Source organism: Camelus bactrianus, chromosome 13, assembly GCF_048773025.1.
Source record: "Camelus bactrianus isolate YW-2024 breed Bactrian camel chromosome 13, ASM4877302v1, whole genome shotgun sequence".
NCBI lineage: Eukaryota > Metazoa > Chordata > Mammalia > Artiodactyla > Camelidae > Camelus > Camelus bactrianus.
Window position 1 is genome coordinate 57129686 of NC_133551.1, and position 26766 is coordinate 57156451.

At 38.9% G+C, this 26766-nt stretch overlaps 1 protein-coding gene and 1 pseudogene across 1 annotated transcript in view; one reads left to right on the plus strand and one right to left on the minus strand.

Annotated features, from left to right (window-relative positions):
- The window catches only part of KPNA6 (karyopherin subunit alpha 6), a 39772-nt gene extending 13402 nt beyond the window's left edge, over positions 1 to 26370 (minus strand). The window contains exons 1-4 of the mRNA XM_010952177.3: positions 26231 to 26370; positions 1809 to 1942; positions 906 to 998; positions 412 to 511 (exon numbers count right to left, since the gene is read on the minus strand). Coding sequence (XP_010950479.1) covers positions 412 to 511; positions 906 to 998; positions 1809 to 1942; positions 26231 to 26234 — 331 coding nt within the window. The 5' untranslated portion in view covers positions 26235 to 26370. The remainder of the gene's footprint in view (positions 1 to 411; positions 512 to 905; positions 999 to 1808; positions 1943 to 26230) is intronic.
- LOC105066776 (thioredoxin pseudogene) lies at positions 5917 to 6961 on the plus strand (annotated as a pseudogene).
- Positions 26371 to 26766: the final 396 nt, after the last annotated feature.

Here is a 26766-nt window from a genome sequence, read left to right on the forward strand (position 1 = left end):
GGGAGGAAGAAAAGTCAAGGAGTATTCTTCCTACCACATATTAAATTTTTAATGAGCATGAAGTATATGCTGGAATAGGTACCAAGGACACAGTAGTGAACAAAACCAAAAGTCTCTGCCCTCATAGAGCTTACATCCTAGTGAGAAGGGACATGCTATTGTGTTAGAAAGTAATAAGTATAATGGGGAAAAAATAGGTATAGTTGGGTAAGGAGATTAAAAATGTAAAAGGTAGGATCTGATCATAGAAATGAAGGCGCTGTCACATAGATATCTGCAAGGAAAGGATATCAGGCAGAGGCAACAGCCAGTGCAAAGGTAAGAATGTGCCTGGCTTGTTGATCAGGTCAGTGAGAAGAAATAAGAAGCCGAATCATGTAGGGCCTCTCTGGGGAGGACTAGGCTTTGTACCTTTGGAGAGCAGTTTCCGGAATTTCTGTGTGGTTGCTAACTGCAGGTCAGAATCATCAGAAAAGAGCATCTCCACCATCTCTCTTGTGATCACGCTCTCCTACAACATAAAACGGGTTCAAGACTTTGCAAACCAACACTAGAGCCAGATATGAGCACATAATTCTGCTTGGCATCCTGCTTTCTAAAGACTCGAGGGCAAGAGGCAGGCGTAACTGCAGGTGCAGGTGTTTAATCCATAGCTGCTTCAAGTTGGGACATCTGGAAGTGACTGAGGAAATTGATGGCTTCCCTTAAATGTTTTCTCTGGTGTTTCCATCGGAGATGAATCCTTGTTGACTCCTTAAGTGACCAGCTATAAACAGGCCCATGGAATAAAGAGCTTATATAGCATGATAGTCAGTGAAGTTACTAGATGACGTGAACTGCCCAATTCCTGTTCTGTGGAAGCAGGTACTTTTCAGGCCTGCCTGAAGCACATGCAAGGGTCTTACCCCAGTGGTAGAGCTCACATAGGAGTCCATAAGGAGACTATCAAACATGGCGGCTTCTTCATTAATCAACTCCACATTTCTCCGTTTAAAAAGCTGAAAGTAAGGAGAAGAAATGGTGGTAAGACTACTCACCGAAACAAAACAAAGAATGACCAAATGTTAAATTATGGTATAACTGTCAAAGAAATGCTAGTGTATGGGAAGATGCCAAACTTAATATACTGATATGGGAAGACATTAAAGGGCTTTACTTTCTATGTTATATCTAATTGTTCACATTTTTGGAGAACATCTTTATAAGCAAAAAAAATCTTTTAAAATTCGTGTCCTTTGGATAAAAGGTGATGCATATAAAAGGGTTTGAGAGAAGGGAATAATGGTAAAGCAAGAAGGTGGGCAAAAGTAGGTTAGCATCTAGACCTGGGCAAGGCATCAATCTGGTAGTGGTGTGTGGTGTGTGGTGTGTGGCAGAGCACAGATGATGAGGCATTAATAGTCTCAGTTCTAGGGAGACTTACTCAAGAATGGACTCAAGAAATAGGAGTAAGGCAGCCCAGAAAGGCTGACAAACTTCTTCAAGGATCAGGCTTAGGGCTGGGCCTCCAAGGCCAGATCTAATACTAACTATTGCGTAAAGAAGAGAAGGCAACAAGAGGCTAGCACTAGAATGATGTACTGAAGACATAACTGATGTCCAAGTTGTTCTACATTATGGAAAAGGAATAAGGAACAGTTCCTTCTCAAGGTTTCCAACATTTCTTTATAACAAAGGAAATTGGATGAGTGACCCACAAAGCTAAGCTACTTGCCCAAGGAGAAAGTGAGAGCACAAGGTGGAGGCCAACCATGGTGGCTGGACCACTTCCCCGAAGGGCATGTTTGAGAACACTTGGGGTAACCCACTTGTTGCTCCCGTTTCTGCTTCCGGAGCTGAATGCCCTCTTCCTCTCTTCTTCGCCTCATTTCTTCAGGGTTTAGGGCATTGTTCTTATAGCTCTTCATTCGATAATTGTCTTTCCCTGGGCTCGCCATGGTCTCTAGAAGAAGGGAAGATACAAACACATTGGCAAAGGCTCCTAGGAGTACAGCATTTCCTTCTCACAGGCTTCTGTCCCTACCCAGCCTCCCCCACAGAGGGGGACCCACAGCTTCCCAAGGAGGCCCAATAGTCTCAATAACTGCACCTGACATTTCCAGCACCACCACCCCAACACAGAGTCTCCTTTAATCATAATAAGTTTATTAAATAAGCACTATTACAGCAATTGATAAAAGCGCAGTAGTTAAAAGGTGTGGGCCCTACAGGCAGGTTGTGTGGGTTCAAATTTTGGATCTTCTACTTAGCTGTGCACCTTCAACAAGCTGCTTTAACCTCTATGCCTCAGTATATCATCTTTAAAACAGGGACATAATAGTTCCTACCTCAGAGTTTTTAGAAGGATTAAACAGCTTAATACATACAAAGTACTACTTAGAGCAATGCCATGCATATAGTAAAAGCTATGAACACCTCCATGACAAGAGAGAAAACAGTTAAAATGATTTACCCAGTAAATTCAAATACATATAACCCAGCCAGGTGAAATACATTATAGTACAGTAAACCTAATTCAGTGGAATACCATGAATCTTTTTTAATAACCTGCATGCCCACCATTTATTTTAATTAAAGAAATTAAAATTTTTATTATATAATATTTGATACATAAAGGTGAAACATAATGTTAAGTTACCAAACAAAATAATACAATGAGCATGTCAACTCACCACCAAATCTAAGAACTGATTTTACTATGCCTGAATCTAGCAGTAGGCTTTTCCCCATTTTCTCTCATAGGCTGCCTTTTCATTTTGTTGACTATTTCTTTTGTTGGGCAGAAGTTTTTAAGTTCTCTAGTTCAAGCTTTCTAGTTTGATGTGGTCCCACTTGCTCATTTTTGCTTTTGATGCTTGTGCTTTTGGTGTCATATCTGAAAAAAATCATCGTCAAGACCAAGATCTTTTTTCCTGTGTTTTCTTCTAGGAGATTTAACAGTTTTGGGTCTTACAATTAAGTGTTTAATCTATTCTGAGTTGGCAAATAACATCTTAATCTTTACTTCCCAGATCCTCTGAAATAGTCTGCAGATCACACTTTGAGAACTGCTGCTCTAACGAATGAACCGCTGGGGTGTAGGCAGGTATATGTTAATCAGCAGCTAGTACCACGTTGCCTTCCGATGTGATGCCAATTTACATTAGCTCAGCAATACATAATGAGTTCCCATTGATATATATCGTATTACTCAGAACTGTCACTTCTGCCAATCTACTGAGCATAAGGTATTTCACTGGGATAATGATTTGCATATCTCAGATTACTACTAATAGGGTTAGATTTTATGTTGGTTAGCCATGTTTTTCCCTTTCTGTGAAAAATGTCTGTTTATGGTATTGTGAGTATTTTTCTATTGAATTATTTGTCCTTTTCTTATTGATTTATAGTTTGTTAGATAGTCTAGTTATTAACCATTTGTTGGGTATTTGTATTACAAATATCTTCTAGGAGATTGTATCTTTTCATTTTTTTCAAATTTTCACTTTATGGATTCTTTAACAAGTTCTTAATTACAATGTAGTTAAATTTTTCTTTAATATTTAGTTTTTTTCTGTGTGTCTTGTTTAATAAAACTTTTCATGGTTCCGAGGTCACAAAGATACCCTTTCACATCTTCTGAAAATTTTAAAGCTTGCCCTTTTACATGCCAGTGTTTCATTTACCTGAAATTCAATTATTTGTGTATATGAGATAGGGATTCAAATTCATTTTTTTCCATGTGGATAACCAACTGTCCCAGCATGATTTACTGAACAGCCTTTCCTTTCCCACTAAGTCACTCCTGTCACCAAGCAAATATCTCTCTCTGACTAAGCCTAGTTTTACACTCTCTTCCACTGGTCAATTTCTTTCCTGCTCCAATATCACACTATCTTGATTAATAGAATTTTAACAAATCTCTTCATCTGGTAGAGCTGGTCCTCATGCCATAATCCTGAAAAGTGGGTTGGCTCTTTTTGACTTTTAATATTACTTAGAATTTTTGTATCCTTGTCCGTAAGTGATATAGGAAAATAAATAGGACCTTCTCATATTATCCTTCTTTGGTGGTGTTATCAAAAGTGTCCCTTTTTTCCTGTTTTCTGGAAGTATGTGTAAGAGTAAAATAACTTATTTATTAAAAATTTGGTAGAACTCATCTGAAAAGCCATTTAGACCTGGCGTTCTATTTGTAGGAATACTCTTTAGTGCTAATTCAATATATTTAATGATTATAAGGCTGGTAAGACATTCTAGTGAGTCAGTTTCAGCAAGTTATATTATTCTAGTAATTTGTCTTTTTGAGTATGTTAGCTAGCATAAAGTTTTTTTAATCTCTTTAGTCACCTGTAGTTATATTCTTTTTTTCATTCCTAATATTATTTGTGTCCTCTTTTGTTCTTGAGAAATCTCATCAGATGCTTGACTATTTTTAGTCTTTTGAAAGATCCAAGTTTTGCCTTTGTTGATTCTCTCTACTGGATGATTTCTCTTTTCTACTTTTCTTTCTAACCTCTGTACCTAAGTCATTAATGATCAGACTTTGTATTAACCTTCTAAGACTTGTAAATCACTTTCAAATTAATACCACTGAGCAGGGAGAGCGTTACATTGCAGTCTTACTAGTTGAGGATACAGAATGGAGAGTTCAAGGAGACTGAGACAGCTGGATATTGTGAGGCAGAGTTCCAAAGAAGACTGAGTTATAGAAGCTGTAAACTGCACAGTTCCCAGAGCTCACAAAGGGATAGAAGGCATCTGACGAACCAGAATGTAGTTACCTCACTGATCACTCAGGGCATTTAGTGAAAACCCTAAAAAGGTGATGCACTAGTAGAGGGATTAAACTATCCCTAGAAAAGACTACTGAAAGCTTAAAAACATGAGACTTAAATTGATCAACTGAGCAGCATGTAACAACTGCCTACAAAGCTCTGAATAGAAAGAAGGAAGGAAGGAAGGAAGGAAGGAAGGAAGGAAGGAAGGAAGGAAGGAAGGAAGGAAGGAAGGAAAGAAAGAAAGAAAGAAAGAAAGAAAGAAAGAAAGAAAGAAAGAAAGAAAGAAAGAAAGAAAGAAAGAAAAAAGAAAACAAACAAACAAAACAAACAGGGGTGGGTGGGTATAGCTCAGTGGTAGAGTGTGTGCTTAGCATGCATGAGGTCCTGAGTTCAATCCCCAGTACCTCCATTAAAATAAATAAACAAACCCAATTACCTACCCCCAAGAAAAATTATTTTAAAAATAACCAAAAAAGTGTGGTACTGGCATAAAGATAAACATATAGATCAACGGAATAGAACTGATATGTAATAACCTATAATGAAAAAGAATATGAAAAAGAATGTGTATATATATATATATATATATATATATATATATATATATATATATACACACACACATATGACTGAATCACTATGCTGTACACCAGAAACTAACACAACATTGTAAATCAACTACACTTCAACAACAACAACAATAAAAGAATTGAGAGTCCAGAAATAAACTCACACATCTATGCCCAGCCAACTGATTTTTGACATGGGTGTCAAGTCCATTCAATGGATTAAGAATAGTCTCTTCAATAACAACTAAACTTTCAGATCCAAAAGAATGAAGCTGGACCCCTAGCTTACACCACGTACAAAACTTAACTCAAAATGGATCAACAATCTAACTATATAAGCTAACACCATAAAACTCTTAGAACATAGGGTTAAATTTTGATGATTGTGGATTTCACGATGGATTTTTAGCTAGGAAGTCAAAAGCATAAGCAAAAAAAGAAACAAGAAAGTGAAAACATAACTTATAGAATGGGAGAAGTGATTTCCAAATCATCTATCTGATGAGTTTAATATCTAGAATATATAAAGAATTTCTACAACTCAACAACAACAAAAACTTAATTTGAAAATAGGCAAGGGACTTGAATACACCTTTCTCCAAGAAGATACACAAATGGCCAATATGCACATGAAAAGATGCCCCCCAGACATAATTAGTCTGAAGGGAAATGCAAATCAAAACCACAATGAAATACCACTTTGGTGCCTACTAGAATGGCCATAATAAAAATAAAAGAAAATAACAAGCGTTGGGAATGTGTAGAAATTGGAGTCTGCTGCAATGCTGATGGTACAGCTTTTGTGGAAAACAGCATGGTGGGTACTCAAAAAATTAAACATAGAACTATGACCTAACAATTCTACTCTCTGGTATATATCAAAAAGAATTGAAAATAGGGGTCAAGCAGATATTATACGTTCATGTTCAATGCAGTACTATTCACAATAGCCAAAAGGTGAAAACAACCCAAGTGTCCATCAATAGATAAATGGATAAACAAAATGTAGCACATACAGACGATGGAATATTATTCAACCATAAAAAGGAATGGAGTTCTGACACATGCTACAACATGGATGGATCCTGAAGATAGTATGCTAAGTGAAATTAGCCAGAACCAAAAGGGTAAATATTACATGACTTCATCTACATGAGGTACCTAGAGTAGTCAAATTTGTAGAGACAGAAAGTAGATGAGAGATTATTAGGTGCTGGGGGGAGGGGAAATGAGAAATTACTGAGCTCTGTGAGGCACCTAGGATCTGCTTCCATTGCTTCTACCGTAAGGTCGCTCATCAGACCCCAGCAGCCAAAATGGTGAAGCAGGTCGCAAGCAAGTATGCTTTTCAGGAAGCCTTGAACAGTGCAGGAGATAAACTTGTAGTAGCTGACTTCTCAGCCTCATGGTTTGGGTCTTGTAAAATGATCAAGCTTTTCTTTCATTCCCTCTCTGAAAAGTATTCCAATGTGTTCCTTGAAGTAGACGTGGATGACTCTCAGGATGTTGCTTCAGAGTGTGAAGTCAAATGCATTTAAAACCTTTCAGTTTTTTAAAAAGGGCCAAAAGGTGGGTGAATTCTCTGGAGCTAATAAGGAAAAACTTGAAGCCACTATTAATGAATTAATTTAATCATGTTTCTGAAGACATGATCAGCCATTGGCTATTTAAAACCTGTAATTTTTTTATTTACAAAAAGGAAAGATCAAGTATGAAAACTATGGGGGGAGGTATAGCTCAAGTGGTAGAGCACATGCTTAGCATGCATGAGGTTATTGGTTCAATCCCCAGTATCTCCTCTAAGAATAAATAAATACTAAATAAACCTAATTACTCCCCCCACCAAAAATAAATAAATAAATATATATTTTACGTATGAAAACTATATACCTGACTGCCATCTGATAAATGACAATAAAATATTAACTCTACTCTTTTTTTTTAAAAAAAGGAAAAGAAAATGAGAAATTATTGCTTAAAGGGAACAGAGTTTCTATTTAGGGTGATGAAAAGTCTGGAAATGGATAGTGGTTGATGATTGAACAACACTGTAGATGCAATTAATGCCACTTAATAATGGTTAAAATGGTGAATTAGGTTATATTTTGCCACAAAAAATTTTTTAAATTGCAGCATATCTCCTCCAATTAAATCTAACAAAGAATTCCCATTTTAAACATTTTTTAAAAAGATTCTGTATGTCTATTTGCATTCATTCATCACAGGGTCAATTATATTAACTGTATTTTCTTATTTTTTGTGTTCCTGATGTTCTGGCATTTGGGGGCCTTACAGACCCAAGGAGAGACTGTCACTCCCATGGCTAGCTAATTCCTAAAGACAACAGACCTGCCTAAGAGCATGCCTTTGCAAACTAACCAATCCAGAGCCACATCTCCTTTATCTTGCCTGTATACCCAGGAAGCAGTATTCTGCTTCATTCCATAGCCCCAAAAGTAGTAGGCAACTAGAGGCTACTCCCATAGCTCAAAGAACCCATAAGTATTCAAATTAGGCAATTCTAAACTATTTACTCTGCCCTAATGGCTCTGGCATAAACCTTCTGCTTGCTTCTGATCATTTTGCCTTCTGACTGCCTGGTGTTTCCCTCTGTGACCCTGTGTGGCACGTGGACCTCTCCCCAACCTGTGAGTATAATAAACTTCTTCCCTCCAAGCCTCATTCTTGTTTCCTCCTGTGGCCGCAGTGACTTTATCATACCTTACCCATATTTACATTTTTAAAACAATTTCAATATTTAAAACTGATAAAAGTGAAGTTGATTATGTTGAAGTACTAGTAGAGGAAACCTTACCAACCTGGTTCTCCCCATATAAGCATATCCCATCCTCTAAATTTCTAATCTGATACAGTTACTAAAAGTATTGCAAAAGGGATGAAAAATAAGTTTTATAGGCACACAGAAAGGGACAAATAACTCTAATACTGCCCCTTTTCTGGAGTGGTTTGGCGTGATTATGATGAGAGTTTAAAAAATTAATCTCCTAGAGGTTGGGGGGAGGCAGCATGAAAGAAGGAAAAGAAAAGAAAACCTCCCAAAGATTAGGGCTGGTTCTTCAAGGAGACCACCTTGAGGGTACAAATGGAACAAGAAAGTTCATAAATGTGAGAGGGGAAAAGAAGTCTATTAAGAGAATCTGAGTGAAAGAGAAATGAAAGTGGAAGTTGAGGAAGGAGCTGATTCTGGAGCTAGGAAATGAAACTTTAGAGAAGGTGCCTCTCTGTTCATTCTGGAAAGTAGCTAGGCAAAACCAACAGCACCAGGGTCTTAAAATGTGCAAGTCTCCACATCTACTTGGTGAAGCCCAAGTCGATTTATTATTTAAAAAAAAAAAGTTCTAGGGGACAGCAGTGGACTCCCTTTGAGGTACCCCTAGCCTGGAGACTAATATGCACAGGACAAATTCCTAAAGGCAACACTGTGGACTGCTGTCCCCCATTACCTTTACCTGACACATGGTTTTTCATGACTCTGAGCCTGGGCTCTTCCCAAGGGCTATCCTGTTCTTTGAGCAGAGCTGACAGTGAAGCTGGAAGGAGAACCAGGCTGTGCTGCTTTAGTCACCATGGTGACAAGAAACTATCACAAATATTTGCTTATGACTTCACTGGAGAAGCCAGGAAGGGGAGGTTAGATTGGAAGGAGGAACATCTGCAGAAGCACACCTGGAATCAGCAACCAAAGGAATGCTTGACTCTCATTCAGGGACTAGCAGGTAAGGGGGCTTTTTTCATCATGTACTCCCTACTTGCTGAGGCTGGATCAAGAAATCCATAACACAAATAAACCTTTTCTAGCATCTGACTGTCTTAGGAGACTTTGAGTTTTCTTGGTCAAGGAACTCTCTCAAAGTGAAGAGGTCCCTGAAGTTGTACCTCTCGTTTCTAGGAAATAAGTGCCTAATGTTGCCATGCATTTTCTAAGCTTTTAGAACCAAGGTACTAGCAATAATAATAAGAAATAAGTATGGGCCCTGTTAGGGCCTGAATTGCACCTCATCCTCCACGAATTCATATGTTAAAGTCTTAATTCCCAGTACCTCAAAATGTGACTTTATTTGGAGATAGTCTTTAAATTGATGATTATTTGAGTACGGCAACAGTAATCCAATATGAATAGCACCCTTATAAGAGGAGATCAGATACAGATGCACAGAGAGGGAAAACACCATGTGAACATGAAGACACCTATCTATAAACCAAGGAAAGAGGTCTCAGAAGAAGCCAACCCTGCTAATATCTTGATTCTGGACTTCTAGCCTCCAGCTCTATGAGTGAATAAATTTGCTGTTTAAGCCACTCAGTCTGTGATACTTTGTTATGCAGTCCTAGCAAATTATTATAGGCCCTAATTGATAGATGAAGAAACTGAGTCTCAGGTCACACACTAAGTGAGGAGCCAGATTATTGTTGTACTCCATTTAATCAATGGTATGTTTCAATTTTAAGATTTATAAAAATTTTCAATTATACACATTTTCTCAGAAAAAGGCATACTATCATACAGCTTATAGCCCGCTCTGCCGTGTGTGGGGTGGGAATGATACTAATACATTTTCAAGCTCACATCCTGGACAGATGCTGGCTCTAGGACTTCCCAAATCAAAGTCTTACGTACATGGTCTGTACTTAACACTGAAGCAGTCAGCCTTTTGAAATTATTTCTCTTATCCTAGTGCTAAACTGAGTCGGTGCTCCTCTTTGCAGAGGGAAGGTTTCTAATAAAATGTTATTGTACCTGCCCAGGCACACAGAATGAGCTAAACTTAATGCCTCTTCCTTCAAGAAGGAAAGAAACCTGATTTTTCCCAGGCTAAAATGGCTTTTTCCAGCAGGCCTCCCTTATTTCTCACTAGGAATTCTCTAGCAAATATGCATCACCGTAAGATTCCTGAGTTAAAACACTGGCCACGGGCCAGCTAATTAAAAAGGAAGAAGTAAGAATGTATCAGGACATAGAGCCCAGAGCCTTCACAGCTAGTAAAGTTTGATAATGTGCAAACTCTTTGTAGATATAATCTCTAATCTTCACAGCAATCCTGAGAATCCATTTTACAGATGAGAAAAACAAGACTCAGAGGTTAAGTGATAAGCCAGGAAGCTAATAAGTCAACCTCGACCTGCTTGGCCTCAAACTCCAGGTTTTTTTCATTTCCTGAAAAGGGAAGTAATTGATAACAAAATCCATCAGAATTCCAGTTTGGGGACTGTTCTGTCATCAATAAACAAATCTGCTCCCATTCCAGAATCTCAGTTAACACAAACTCAAATGCCTTAAAAGGTAAAGAGGTTAATGATTTTTAATGAAACAGTTACAATAGAACAGCAGGGATTGCACTCATACTCAATTTTTACAACATTGTGCCAGCCAAACAAAACTGAACAAGGGCTAGGGTGAAATCAGCTGTTAAACAGCTCTTGATTTGAGGACAATTAAATAATTAAATAAGCTTCCCTTTTCAAAAAATGTTTTCATACACAGGATCTAACTGACCTCTATAACCACCAATGAGAAAGATCAGTCAATTAGGAGCATATCCACTTAATAGCTAAGGAACCAGGTTCAGATGTCATGACTTGCAGATCATTTAGCTATTAAACTGTGAAGCTGGGACTGGGATCCAGACCCTCTAATTCCAATCTCAGAGAACTAACTTCCGTCCTCTGAACAGACACATAATTCTTTTCAGTTTGGATCCTGACCTTAGATTAGGTTCTGTCCATCTTGATCTATTTACTCACAGTCATTTTAACTTAAGAATTATTGGCAATTAATTCTCTAATTAGTGCATATAAACAGGGAGCAATTGAAAACTATTACTAAAGATGTTTGCCTAAGAGATTCCCCTCTGCACCCATCACATCTGACTTTCAGGAACTCAACTTCATAATACAGGTTTTTCTTTTGCAGTGAGTTCTCTCCCTAGACCACAAATCTAACCAGCCACAAAACTCATCCAATCTTATCAGTCTCTCTTGATGGCTTCTCCTCCCTACACCTACATAGTCATTTCTATCTTCACTCTCTACGTGATTTCATCCATTCTCATAAATCCTAAATTTACGTCCCCAGCCCAGCTCTTTCCCTTGAGCTCCAGATTCATATATCTGACTACTTATTGAAATTCATTTTAACATCCAAAACTAACTTAATTTCTACCCCCCACACCCACTTCAGCAACAGCATTTACAAGGTACTTAATCCAAATCCTAGGTTTTAAAAAAGCCATCCTTGATTCCTTCCCTTCTCTCACCTCTTTGGTCTAATCTACTGACAAATCCCGCCCCCATTTTATCTCCAAAATCTATCTTGAATGTATTTACATTATCTCTCTCACCCCATCCAAGTGACTATCACCTCTCTCCTGGCTACTAAAACACCTCCCACCCTCCCCAATCCATCCCCACACAATAAAACCAGAGCATACCACTGCTCCTACATAGAAGTAAAATCCTCTTCACAATTTTAAGGCGCTGCCTATACCTTCATCTCATTCACCATTTTACCCTCAGTCATCATATGCTGATGTTACAATGGCTCTCTCAGTATTTGGAAACTATCAAGCTGTTTCCAGATAGTCTTCACATTTCCTGTTTTCTTTCTGCCTTCATTGCTCTTCCCTAGCTCTCAGAATTGCTAGGTCCCTTCCTTGTCACCCTAACCCAACGTATGTTACTTTATTTTTGTCAGGACACCTGTTTTATTTCCTTCATTACACTATTTACAATCTATACCTGTTCTCCATAGGATGTGTAAGTTCTACAAAAACTTTTGTTGTAAGCTCCACAAACACAAAACACCCCCCAGCATCTATGATATAGATACACAAATATTTGTTGAATGAATCATTGTTCAACCATCGATTTAATACTTACTGAATACATACACTGTCCCAGACACAAGGCTTAGCTATAATAGTTGCTTAACAAGTGTTTGCCTGTAAGTGTAAGATAAGGGAAGACGTGTACAGCAAAGGAAACTTCCTTATGACTGGAATGGAGCAGAACTTCCAAAAGCAGATTTTTAGGAGGATTTCTTACTAGAAACCCAGAAACCACAGGTTTCCTCCAGAATTGATATGAAAACTGAATAAAGCACTCAGTAAAACTGTAGGACATAGTCGGCTCAGAAAAAGACATTTTAGACAGCTAAATCCAATGACCTTGTTAGTATTCATTCTAATTGAGTTTCTAATTTGTCACTGAGGATCACTTTTGCTTTCTTGAAACTCTACCCATGATTCTGGCAACACACTCTCCCAGTCCTCTTACCTTTCCAACCACTCCTTCTCAGGTTTCATACTGTGTTCCTTCTCCAATGCCAATCTCTCAATGTCAGTGTGTATCAAAATTCTACCTTTGGTCTTCTCAGCAGAAGCAGCCCCCTTCCCAAGTGATCTCCCTTAGCTTCAACCTCCACTTTTATACCAAGTACCAAATCTCTGTTTTCACAACCTCTGCCTGTTAAGTGTATTTCCAAATACCTACTGGCTGTCTCCACTTCACTGTCTCTCTCCATAAACCAGTTTCTTCTATCTTCTCTAGTTCAGAGTTAATGCAATTACCATTCATCTGCTTTTAGAATCAGCCACGAACCTTCTCTTTCCCACAGACAACAGACTGATAAATTGATTTTTACCTGTGCCAAAGATTCTCCCCTTAACCAAGCTCTCCCGGCTCCTCTGAGCCCTTTCTCAACTAGGCTTCAACCTTGGCCTATAAAGATTTGAACAAAACATGAACATGGTTTCTAACAGCTCAAGGTCACATCACTAGATGACTCTAGCCCCCCATAAAGTGCCTGCCTCAGGAAATCTCAAGGCTGCCAAACAAATTTACTGTTTGAGCCAATGCTTGAAAATAGGGTCGCTGTCTCCCGGGCTCTGTGGGAGGATAGGAGACTGCCTTCAACAAGCACCAGTAGCAAACCCAGGTGGGTTTCACACGGACCAACCCCCTTCCTCACATTCTGTAATTTTTCATTTCCCTGACTTTACTAATCTCCCCCTTACAACTTCCCCCATTCCCTCGTCCTTTCTTTAAAGCACCCAGTTACCTTTGTACAAATCAAAGTTGAAATCAGTTCATACTTTGCTCTATTGCAATAGCATATTACTGGTTAAAATCTGTCCTTAGACCACTTTGTCTCCGGCTTTGTTTATCTTTGACACCTGTTACTGTAAATTGGTTCCTACTGACAACCTCCAATGACCCTGTTTTAGTTCACAACTTATCACCTCTCATTCTAGACCATTAAATCTTTCAGAGCAAGAATCTACAGCACAGTGCACAACATATACATACTCTCAAAGGTTCTTTCCAACATCTTAAACTCCAGTTTTCCAAAGGATCTGAAGTGGTTTACAATAAATTCAACAAAAAATACAAAACCCAAAAATCTGGAATAGGAATATACAAATTTGTACAGAAAATGGGGAAAGATGAATGCAGATAAGCAGGACCCAGAGAATCACTTAATTATTAAAACTGAGTTGCATTTTGACATGTCAGCTACCTGTCAGCCAAATAAAGCAATATGAATGAGGACTTACATAATTCTCATTATCCATGATGGTGTCCTTTGAAGCACAAAAACCTTAAATTCTGACTAAGTCCAATTTATTCTTTTTGGGTTGGGAGGTTGCTTACACTTTTGGTGTCACATCTAAAAACCCTGCCTAATCCAAGGTCATGAAGATTTACCTCCTATGTTTTCTTTAAAAAGTTTAATAGTTTTAGCTGTTTACATTTAAGTCTTTGATCCAGAGTTAATTTTTATATACGGTGTAAGGCAAGAGGTTAGCTTCATTCTTTTGAAGATGCATACCTATTCTTTTTAGGCATTATATATAGCAGTAGCATATTAGAATAATCAAAATAAACCAGTGATTTACACAAGTTTATTTGGAGGGGAGGGGGAGTAATTAGATTTATTTACTTTTTTAAATGGAGGTACTGGGTATTGAACCCAGGACCTCGTGCATGCTAAGCATGTGCTCTACCACTTGAGCTATGCCCTCTCCCCACACAAGTCCTTTTTCTTTTCCCCCCCTTTTTTTAACCCTTATGTCAAGGGCTGACTATCAATAGATCTCGAGGCAGCTGCTCTGCTACTTACGAAACCCTGACCCAGAATACACAAGTCCTTTCTTAACGAATTTAGCATGAATTGAGATGCCTTCAAAGTTTTTTAAATAATTGAACCAATCTATTAAACTAACAAACTATTTTGGTATATAAGTTCCTTTCCTGTGTCAAGTTACTTATTTCTATATCCTGCTAGGAGACCTCCGTCAAGCACTGAGGCAGGCAAGGATCCTGATGCTCCTACCAAGAAAATCATACATCTGTGTCCTCACTGCTAGATGTGAAGCAGTCTTCTCAAATTCAGTTCAGAACTCTTTCCAAAGTCTCTGCGCATGGTGAAAAGTTTTTATCTACTAAATCCAGACTGAAAGCCAAGATTTCCCTTTTGAAACTGCCAAAGTCAATCTCTAACCTCTAGAGAGGGATGTTCCCAGGGAAAATTCAAATTTCATTGGTAATGACTTAGTAACAATTTTGCTTAGTTTTTAGTCTAAACTTATACAGCATCCCCATTTCAGAAGTGAGGAAACTGAGGCATAACTTGCAAAGGACGCAGCTAATAAATGGAAGACTCTAATCCAGATCTTTCTGACTAAAGCCAACGCTCTCTCCATTACATATACTTTACTTAACAACATACTAGCTACAGTGGACTCCTTTGTTATTTCTTAGAAGTATCAGTGTTCCCTCTTGGATTCTACCATCCTATCCATTGCCTGACTCAATCCCTCAAATGAGATGTGGTCCAGTTCTTGCCAGGAACAGGGAATACAAATATCAGATGATACCAACACAGATATGAAAGAAAGTAGAAAATTGTAGGGACTGGCAGGTAGCTAGGTAGTCGTTTGATGGCTATTTGTCACTTCAAAGGAGAAACAAAAACAACTGTGAGTTAACTCTATCTGTTCTTGTTTTTAAAGCCCCCCCTCATCGTGTGTGTGTGTGTTTGTGTGCACGCGCGTGCAGGAGGGAGGGAGTAACTGGTAGTGGTGGCAGCTGCGTTAATACAAAGTTGAGGGAAACAGGATGAGCTGAGGTGAATGCTATTTCAGTCTGGTGTAGGGTTTGAAAATCTTTTTTTTAAATCTTTTTAAAATGTTCAACATTATGTGAATGGGCAGAGTATCTCCAAGGGTTTATATTAAAAAGAAATACCTAGGTTACAGGAAGGCAGCTGTGCTGGATGAACCATTAACAGGCACGTTGGGAACAGCGTGGTATTGGTGAAAGGATCTACAAAGTCAGACAATCTGACTTCTGGTCTTGCTCCTTAACAAGTGTACAACCTTGGATGTCACTTACCTGCATCTCAATTTTCCTACCCTTACCCTATCTACCTCAGAGTTATACTGAAGATCAAATTAGAATACACATGAAAGTACTTTGTAAATAGTGAAATGTTGTGCTGGTAAGGTAGGACTAGGTTTGGTAATAGCTTTTCACACTTCTCTCAGAGCTTCATGACCAGGAAATACTGTAAACAAGAAAACAGTATGAAACAGGTCTGACAGCGTGAGGCTCTCTCAGGGTGTTATTTGCAAGCGTGTCAGAACTGCCAATCACCAAGACAATGGGAGAGACTCCTCTATGGACAACTGGGTTAGTCCACAATGGGGCCACAATAAGGCTGCTCATATTCTGGCAGATCCTCACAGGGCTCTCAAATATTCTATCCCAACATTTTAAACTTCAGTTTTCCAAAGGATCTGAAGTGGTGATCACTGGGCTGGAGAGTGATCACTCTGGGAAAAAAAGTTAAAATCTTATAAACTAGGTTTAGCTAATAGATCACTTGGGGAAAACTATCTCCTGAACACACAACTTTATATTCAAAGCTCAGGGCCTAAGTGAAGTATGGTACACTGAGGTTCTGGATCAACCAGATAAAGTTGACAGTCCCAGTTTTCTAATCCTAATTCTCTCCGAGGATTTACTAGTCCTTTTGGCCTGTCTATATATAAATGCAATGCTCAGATCTAGGAATGGGGAATGGAGGGTGGTGAGAGACAGGAGAGAACCAGCATAGCTACAGTCCAATTTCTCCAGAAGAAAATTTCCAAATATCCCTTTTAGACTGCAGAATCTGGAGGCTCTTGCTTTCCAAGGGACATCCCACTGCCACAACCACTAGGTACTACAAGGAGTTAAAATGATTTAAAGTAGGGAAACCAAAGAACTCAACTTCCATTTAAGCCAAAGCCAAAGCCAAAGCACTCATTGAGTATCTCCCAAACACTCACACTGTTCAAGGAATCAAGATGAAAAAGGAAAATCCAAATGGTTATCTCCAAATTGACGCAAATAGACAAATGATTTATTATGCATTTAATAAAATGTGTGTGCCAGGCACTTTGCAAAAGTTTCTGCCTTCAGGAAGCTTTACAACCTAGTTTAGACTCACAGCATGAAAAAAAAGATAATCTAAGTGTGCAATGACATCAGAGGGTCAAAGTGAGAACTATTTTTACTGTGTGGTGATCTCTGAAATGGTCTTTGAAGGCTAGATTGTTAATATTTTTGAAGGTAATGGGGTGAGGAGGGAGAGCAGGTCGCCAGGAGCAAAGATCAGAGATCAGAAACCCCAAGGTTGGTTTGAGGAATAAGACCAGTTTGGTTAGGGACGTATAAATACAAAGTTCCACAAGCAAAACGCCTCTGAGATCTAACAATGAACTTCTGGCTCCTACTCTGCAGCACTATGTCCCTCCATCCCCAGTCTTTCGACAAGGAGGGTTCTGCACTGTCTGTAGGCTGAATTACACAAATCCCTCTGATTAGCTCTTCTTCATTTAACTTTTGGTAATACAAAGAAAGGACTTTTCCAACAGCCCTTCTTAAAAATTAAAAGCAGGATTTCTCTAACCTATATATTAATCCAAAAAGAAGAAGCTAGAATTGTGAGGCAATCTTCTGAGGCCCTATGTACGAAGAGCCCAGGACAATATGGAGAAGCACCAGATTGAGAGGCCATACAAAGGGAATACTTTCTGTCCCCATGAGACATGCTATGAACAGACACTCAACGTTGCGCCTCAAATTCTGTCAACTCCTTCCAATATAATGTAGGGGGAAAGAGCACCGATTTGGAATTCAGGTGAGCTGGGTCCCAACTTCATAACCATGGGCAAACCACCCACTATTTTGAATCTCTGCTTCCATTATCTACAAAATGAGAATAATCAACTTTACAGCCCAGTATGACTGATAAGGTAATGTGAAAGTGTCTAGGGCCTAAATGCTGACAACCAATGGTATTTCCTTTTCTTCTCAGCTCCTACTCTGAAAGGTCTCAATTCCCTATAATGCCTTAGTATGTCATTTTTCTTGTTGGGTTTTCTTGAGTATTACATGAGCAACACTGACACCGACTTCATGAAAGGCAGACAAAAAGTATGCAAGAACTGTACTACAGAGCTATGGCAAATAGATGGCCTTTCAAGAGGAAGACTGAGAGACTCTCTGAACTGACGGCTGACTCTTGAAAGTCATGTGACAAGACGTGGACTGTGCTTGCCTGTCATGCCCTGTGGATGTTATTTATGTTTGATCCTCAGTGTTTTTTGTGTGTGACACAGGCTTTAGTAATTAAACTAAAAGTTTACATTTTATTATTTAATTCTATAAATTAAAATGTCCTGATTAATTATGCCAAGTGCTAAAAAGAAAAATGCTAATAATATCTGAATGACTACCTAGCAGCTAGTTATATTCTCATATCAAACAAAAGTTAAAACGTTTACTAAAAACAGAAACAAAACAAAAAACCAAAAGTTTACTAAAAATAATTTTAAGAAATTTTTTTCTACTGTTTTGCTTTTTCTGGAAAATGAAGAGCTTTAAAGGATTTCTAAAATTTCAATTACATTGTTTATGTATTTATAAATGCTAATTTACATATGCAATATGATACCTTACAATTTATGTAAGTAAACTACATTGAAGATACTCAGCAAATACAGCTATAAACTTAAATATAAATAGGTTTTTAATTTAATTTTTAACTTAAAAATCTTGTTTAGTCATTCTTAACCTTGCACTGAATAAAAAGCAAGCTTTATGCTTACTCTTTTTATGTATAAAGCACAGTTACAGTACATAAAAAGATATAGAGTATTTCTGTGTATTAAAATTCCACGGGAAAGATGAATTAGGGGAAAAAAATGTCTAAAAAAGCTTCTTAAAGGTGATAATGAACTGAAAGGCTGAGGAAATACTGATATAAGGGATTAGGAATCTGTACCAATATATTCTCAGCTTTTCAAGCCAGAAACTTGGGTCACCTTTGACAATTTCTTTTCCCTTATCCCCATATCCAATCACTAAGAATGATGGGCTTTATTTCCTAATTATTTCTAGACTCTGTCTCTTGTCTTTTATTCTCCATTCCTACTGCCAATGCCCTAATTCAGATCTTCATAATCTCTTACCTAGACTTTATAAGAGCCTATTAACCTGTTCCTTTTCTCTTAATGCCAAATTTCTCCAAACGGTTTGCCACTCCTCTCATTTCTTAGTCCACTCCAATTTGCTTCCATGCCATCAAAACTGTTTTTGGTGAAGACACTGATCAAGTGCATGATGCTAAACTCAGTAGACTTTCTCAGTCCTTATTTTGCTGGCCCTCTTGGCAGCACTCAATCTTGACAGCCATTTCCTTCTTCTTGAAACTCTTTTCCACTGGTTTATTAGACATCAGTCACTCCTTGTTTTCTTCAGATTATGGCTACTGATACCCTTCTTCCTGCACATTAAAGCTGATGTACCTTGGGTTTCTCTTTTCAGCCTATCTCTCATGATACTTACTTTTCATAGGTCCTACCAGTGATTCCCATGGTTTTAGTTACCATATAGAGATAAATAGATAATAATCCTCTATCTCCATCCCCAGACCCTACTCTTGAGCTCCAGACTTCTATATCCATTTGTTTTCTGGATACCTTTTCTTGGAGTTAAAAAGGGATACCTTAAAATATCCAAATTTAAACTCAACTCATTTAATGGCATCACTATCCACTCTGCTGCTCAAGGCAAGAGCCCTAGGTGTCATGCTTAATTCCACTCTCCCCACGCCTGCTTCAGCCTCCAGGTGAAATTAATAACCAAGCCCTGCCAATTCAAATATCTAACTCTCTTATTCTCTATTACCACCTCAATCACCATCAACATCTCTTACTAGGATGACCACACTACTACTTAAGAACTAATTCAAGAACCTGCAGGTTGGAATTCTATTGCAATTTAATTCATTCTCCCCAGCAGTCCAAGAAATAGAATAAATATAAATAAATAAATTTGATCATGTCATGAGACTGAAACCTTTCAATGGTATTTCACTGTCATCAGGATAAGGTCCAAATATCATTCCCCTCATTCTACCAATCCATCTAGCCAACAAACCTTTTGCTTGTGAAGTAATCATTCCCATCCTGTCACTGACAACTCCTATCCACAGGTCAGGTCTCATTAGCTTAAAGGCCTTCCCCAATTCCCCTAGGCTGGGGTGGACCCCCTTAGCACTGTGGACTGCCCCACGCCAAATACTTCTCATTTTATATTGGCCTCCAAAGCATGTGACACAAAATCAATAGGGATGTGGGAAGAAAAACATATATATGTGTGTGTGTTTACTAATATAGAAATGAATATATTAAGACATGTAATATATACTAATATATATTAATAAGACTTCATTGATATTAGCCTATTAATACTGGCAACTTTTATCTGTTGGTCAGATGGCCAAGTTTTCCTGAAGGAAGTTATCCCAAGCAGGTGAAGATACTCATTCATTCACATTTAACATACTGCATCACACTGTAGTTTGTGTGCCTAGTTAAATGGATTTACAAGTTATCTAGTTTTAACTAAATTAACATTTATAAAGTAAATAGCTTAGAGTCCTATGAAGAAACTGAATGGAGGATAATGTTAATAATGCAAGCAAGAGGAACAAAGAAACAGCAAAGCTGATGTCTCTGGAAGTAAGACTCCTAATTATCAGAATTTCACCTGCCATGTCAAAATAAAACAAAATAAAATAACATAATGACCAGCTAATAGATCTAAGTTAGCCAAAGATTTTAAATTATCTACTAGATTATTTAAAATATGGACTTATAATCTCTTGTGCATCTTACTCCAAATGTATAATATGCTTAAAAAGAATACTTACTGAATGTACAATGATATCATGATCAGCAAGACATGTAAAAATGCTTGTCTTCATCTTAAAAAAAATTTTTTTAACACACAGAATTTGGTAAAATACATAGACTGCTTAAGAAATAGTTAAAATACATAGAATATTAATTAGACAAAATTTATAAATAAGACAGGTGGTTCTTGGGCTATATTTGGCCTCAAATAGTCTATCTTTGGTTAGCTTAATGTTTTCAGATTTTATTTCTTTCTTTAAAAAAATCTATTTTTATTTAAGTCGATGTTTTTAGATTTTAAAAGTTAACTTTTTAAATATTTAATTCATTATGAAATCATATGAAAATCCAGATTTACAACCTCTCAAGGGGCAGAGGGGCTGTGGAAAGGGATGGGAAATTATGCAATAAGGCAACACTAGACCTACATTCCTCCATGGCAACAACTGGCTGGAGCTCACCAATTGTGTGGGACTCTCTAGGTGTCCTGCCAGTGTCCATCTGGTTGATTTTACTCAATCACTCATTAGAATTTAAATTCTGGGATTTCACTAGAAAGATATATTTTTGTCTGTTTTGTTCACCACTGTATTTCCAGGCCCTAGACAGTTGCTGGCATATAGTAGGCATTCAGTAAACATTTGCTGAAATTAACGAGTAAGTGTTGCCTGCCTGTCCTAAAAATGTATTTCTGACAAGTATTCATAATATGTTTCTGCCTTCTCCTAAAAGATGGATTAATCCTTTATATTTAATATTTAGCACATGGCCTGACACTAAGTACTTTATTTGTTCACTGATCGACTAACAGCAGTTAGTTATCATTTATTGAGTACTTACTGTGTACTAAACACGATGCTAAAATACTTCACAAACATTAGCTCATTTAATCACCCTAACACTCCTGTGAGGCGGATACTATTATTCCTATTTTAAGAGATGAGGAAAATAGGGCTCTGGAGATTAAGTAACTGGTCAAAGATCTAATTATATTACAGAATGAAATAACTATAACACAAGATAAAATATGAAAAGGGTTACATGAAAGGCAAGAACAAAGTGCTACAGAATTCAGAAGGATATCTTACTTCCAGTTTGGAAAGCATAAAGAATGTATTTGGGAAAGGTCCATGAAGAAGGTAGCATTTAAACTAGATCTTGTAAAAGAGGCAAGATTTCCAAAGGAAAGGATGGGTGGGGAAGAGACTGCTTAGGTCATTTTCTCTATCAGGAATGCTGAAGTACATACCAAGAAGGTGGTCTGAGTAGAATGCAGCATATGTGGATAAACATTAAATGGAGTAAGACTAGTACAGTCAACAGGAAGGCCTTGAATACCTGACCCTATGGGTTATGATTTTATCCTGTAGACCATAAGGAGTCCACGAAAGTTCCTAAGCTAAGGAGTACAGTGATAGGGATCAGGTGAGTGTTTTAGCAACACTGCTATAGCACAAATGGTAATGGTAGAGGAGGCTGTAGGACAGATTCAGAGGGCTCCTGAAATAACACCACCTTGACAATCTACAATATTTTTTGGTATCTAGTATTTTACTGAATCTTCACTATCAACATTAATAAATAGTATTATCCATATTTTCATGTCAAGGAGCCTGAGACTCATCAAGGTTCAAGACCACAGAATTTATAGGCTCTGTGAGACTATGTTGTGACAAAAACCAACACGAAGCAATTTAGGGACGACATCAGTAACAGGATCACACAGCATCCAACAACTGCCAATACAGAAAGGGAAGAAAAGAATAAGGAACCAAAGATGGGTAAGATTTTTATCTTATGCCCTAGTGTCTGGGCCAATGGTTCCACTGTCAACAAAAATGCAGAAAGTTTGAAGGGAGGGATAAATCAGGAGTTTAGGATTAACAGATACACACTACCATACATAAAACAGATAAACAAGGACCTGCTGTACAGCACAAAGAACTATATTCAATATCTTGTAATAACCTATAATGGAAAAGAATCTGAAAACATATATATATATATATATATATATATATATATATATATATATATATATACACACATATATATATACACACACAATCTGAATCATTTTGCTGTACTCTTGAAACTAACACAGCATTGTGAATCAACTATATTTCAATTAAAAAAAAATGCAGGAAAGGCATGCCAGAAAGGGGGAGTGTGTTTGATGCTTGTGGGACACTTAGTTTAGTGCCTTCTCAATTTAGTGCCTTCCTGACCTGGAGGGGTTATCAGAAAGGTTTTGTTACTTGCAGCCCAAAGCAAACTAAAGCAGCCTTCAGTATCCTAGTTGAGCCCCAGTGACAGGACAATTTCAAAAAGATCATGAAGAGTTCAGGTTCTTTCCATCTTGTCTTCCCTCACCCTTAGAACTGCCTGTTCTTATTTATGAATTCTGCCTCATGATCCCAGCATCGCTAATGGCAATTTCAGCGTCAGAAAAGGGCTCTTTCCTTTCCTGAGGCAGAATACTGCCCTTAGAAGCCCTTATTTTGGTTAGAACCATACTACCTAAGCAGTCCTCTAGAGCTAGTAAGCTCTGACCTTGTGCAAGATACCGAACCTCTCTGTGCTTCAGTTTTTTCAACTTAGAATGTGAGAATCTGATAATTAAGTGAATTAGTATTACAGTACTTAGTGTCTAGCACATAGCAAGTTCTATACAAGTGTTGGTTATTATTATAGCTTTCTCATCTCTCTTTTTTTTTTTGAAGCTCACACACATAGCTTGGTTAAATTATAAGTTGGAAAAAAAAAACCTGCCAAATTTCTTTTAAACAAGAAAGGCTTTTCCAGAAGTCCTCCAGGCTTCCCCTCACATCTAATTAGCCAGATCTGCATCACATGCCCATGCCTAAATTGATCACTGCTTAGGGAGATAGAATTTACAATGACTGGTTTAGAGTTTATATTAATCAAGACCCACCCGGTGGGGCTGGGAAGATGCTGCCAGATTCCTGATTAGCAGGATGGCAGGAATAGAGATAAAACAACCAGTATCTGTCAAGACTTAGTCTTGAGAGGCTGTGGTCTCTGCTAGGGAGGATTAGAAAAACTAACTTCTAGAGCTGCAAGCATCACTCCCACAGGGCTCCTAACAGCAGTGAAATCACTACAAAGTGTGTTAAGGCTAGTCAAGTTTGGTGCATGCGAAATAGTATAGGATATGGGCCAGAGCTTGAAGAGAATATGCCTAAGAGGTAATGCAAAACAGCAGGTTCTAGATTCGGGGAGGTGTGGCGCAGGTCATGTCAGTGTCCCCAGCACTAGGGCCCAGATTATCAGCCTTGGATTAGTCACCTAATCTCAAGCCCTGTTCACTCATTTATAAATGGGGATAACCCAAAGAACCTCAGATTTGATGTTAGGATCAAATATAAGGATCACCCCTGTGGTATAATGATCAGAGAAAAAAACAAAACAAAAAACAACCCTCCCTGAAAAAACCCCACAGAACAAAAACATCAGTAGCTGGGTGTTTAGAAAGACAACGTGCAAGGTGAGGCAGGGGGAGGTACCAGAAACGGAGCTGCAGAGAAAAGGGGAGGCTGCCTGACGCTAGACTAAAAATGCCTTTCAGGACCCCAGTCAGTTTGTTGCTCTACGGAAGAACTTTCATTTCAAAGGTTACCAGAAAAGGACTAACTTTAATCACACCTTAAGTCTTCTTAGAGGTTTATGTGCAGCAAAATGGGTAAGAATCCCACTTCTGGCTTTGCTGCTTACTAGCTGTGTTATATTCTCTGAGGTAGTTTCCCAATCTGTAAAAAAATGAGTAATTAACTGCCAAACTTATTTCACTGGGCTTAATAAACTAAACATTAGCTCCTTCCCTTTGAGGCACCAGTATTCCTGAAATTGAAGGCCAATACAAAATCTGTAATATAAAAGCCCTCAGAAATTTTCATTGATACAAAAAGCTGCAGTTACAAAGACAGGCCTATCATTCTTAATAGAGGATTCTGGAAACCGGAGTGCTTAAGGGAAAGAAACTAACATTACTGAAGGTGGAAAAGAATCTGTTCTGATATTTATACAGCCCTTACTGTCTGCAAACACTGTGGTATCTTATTTAGTTCTCAAACACCTCGATGATAACACTGCCCCCTCCCCTCTTTCTAGAGATGAGAAAAGGAAGGCTCAGAAAGGAAGGAAAATAACATTTATTGTGGACTGCGCTAGATGCTTTCCATATGCGTTACTGCATTTGACATTTAAGTGACTTCTCTGGATGATAGCTAGGAGGTAGCAGGCAGGATTATAATACCAGATCTAGTAATTGCCTTGAAGTTCAAGGGAATAATTTATGTTTCCTCAGGATCAGGGAGCTTACAAAACTCAATCCCAGAATCTCATTTATCTCCCTCACCTCCAACACACACACACACACACACACAAATAGCTGGGGTTAGCAATTCACTTTGGAATTTTTCAGTTTCTTTCAGATTAAAGATTTCAGAGTGGGCCCACTAGCAAAAACAAATCAAAACAAAACAAAACACCTTTACAACTCTGCCCAGGGTTAAAAGCTTTCTTTTCCCCTTTTCCAGCACAACCACTAGGGGGCCAGGCCATAAAGAACAGCAGCTATAAACTAGGGCTCTGGAGTGATCACCCTGGTTTAAGCTGACTGTGTGACCTTGGGTAAGTTACTTTACCTCTCTAAGCCTCAGCCTCCTTATCTGTAAAACAGGGATAACAGTAGTATCTATCTCACTAAGTTGTGCATATTAAATAAAACGTGACAATAAAGCAATCAGAACAATGCCTGCACATAGAAAAAGCTTAGCAAAGTTAATAGTTTTTATTGCTGGACTGGAAGTACCACTGATGGTTCTGTCCCTAAGTCCAAAGACTCCGCCATCATATTATCTCTGAGCACAGGCCTGGCTAGCCAGAGTCCCTTTAGAAAGAGCAACAGGTCTCTCCTTTTCTCCTAACCGGGGATGGGCCCAGAAACCTAAAGTCCCCGACCTATATATGGCCACAAGGTCTTGGCACTGGTTTTCTACCACTACAACGGCTGTCACTCTGAACCCAACCGAACCACCCCATTTCCGCCTCGGCTCGGTAAGTTCTCCCGGCCTTCAGCGGCCCAAGCTGCCTTCAGCATGGCTGCCCCTAGTTACAGGCCTGGAGCTGGTTCACCTGGCGTCCCTTCGCCAGAGGGCTCTCTCTGCGACGTAGGCAGGATTTCCCTGAGTTCACGGGAGCCAGTGAATCCAGTTAAGATGCGCGTCGGTCAAACACGCCTGGAGAAGGCTCCCTTAAGCGCCACCAGGGCCTGACACCGGGAGCCCGGCCCCCAGCTACAGGCTTTGCGCAGGCAGGGGGTCGAACCCTTTCTAGCCTCCAGGAACGCGTGGGATCCGGCTCAGGGTCACCACGTGGGGGCTACAGGAGAGGCAAGGTGTTCCTGGAACCAGCCCCCAAAGACTGCTCCCCGCATGGGCCCTAACCCAGCCCCAAACTGGCCTGAGCGACACTCCCAGCCTGCCTTCTCCCCTCAAACCTATTTGTATGGAATTCAAGACATCCTCGGCCGACTGGAGACAGGCTCTCGCCAGACCCCAAACCCCAAGACTACCTCAGCCCGAGACCCCAACTGCCTGGTATCCTTACTCACCCATCGCGGCCCCGCTCGCTCCTACTTGGCGGCGGCAGCTTCGGCGGCAGCTTCAGCAGACAATATGGCGGACCTGCAGGACGGCAGCCCGAAATGGACAAACTACTTAATATTCAATCCCGAGGAGAAACGCGCTTTCTGCCCCACCGCCTAGATTACCCAGAGAAGCGCATTTAAAGGGACCGCAGCTAAGAAAGACAGGGAATAGGGATGGAATATGAAAAGAGTGGGTGGAGAAAAACTGGAAGGGATACCTACTAAAGAAAGGTATGCGTGCTTAGGATTTCTCGACTTTATCTGCTACTATTTCCTCTCTGGAGTGAAGTCTCCCCTAGAAACTTTTTCTTTCAGAAAAGTATTCCTTCCTTTTGTAGTTACAGCCATGCCTAGACTCTGAGCTGAATATGAGTAAGGAATCCTCTGGAAAGGGGAAGTGACTTGCTCGAGAATATAGAGATTAGAAAATGAAGAAGTCAAGAGTAAAACCGATTACAATCTTAATGGAGAAAAGAAGTAGGAAAATGAGACTGGGGTAG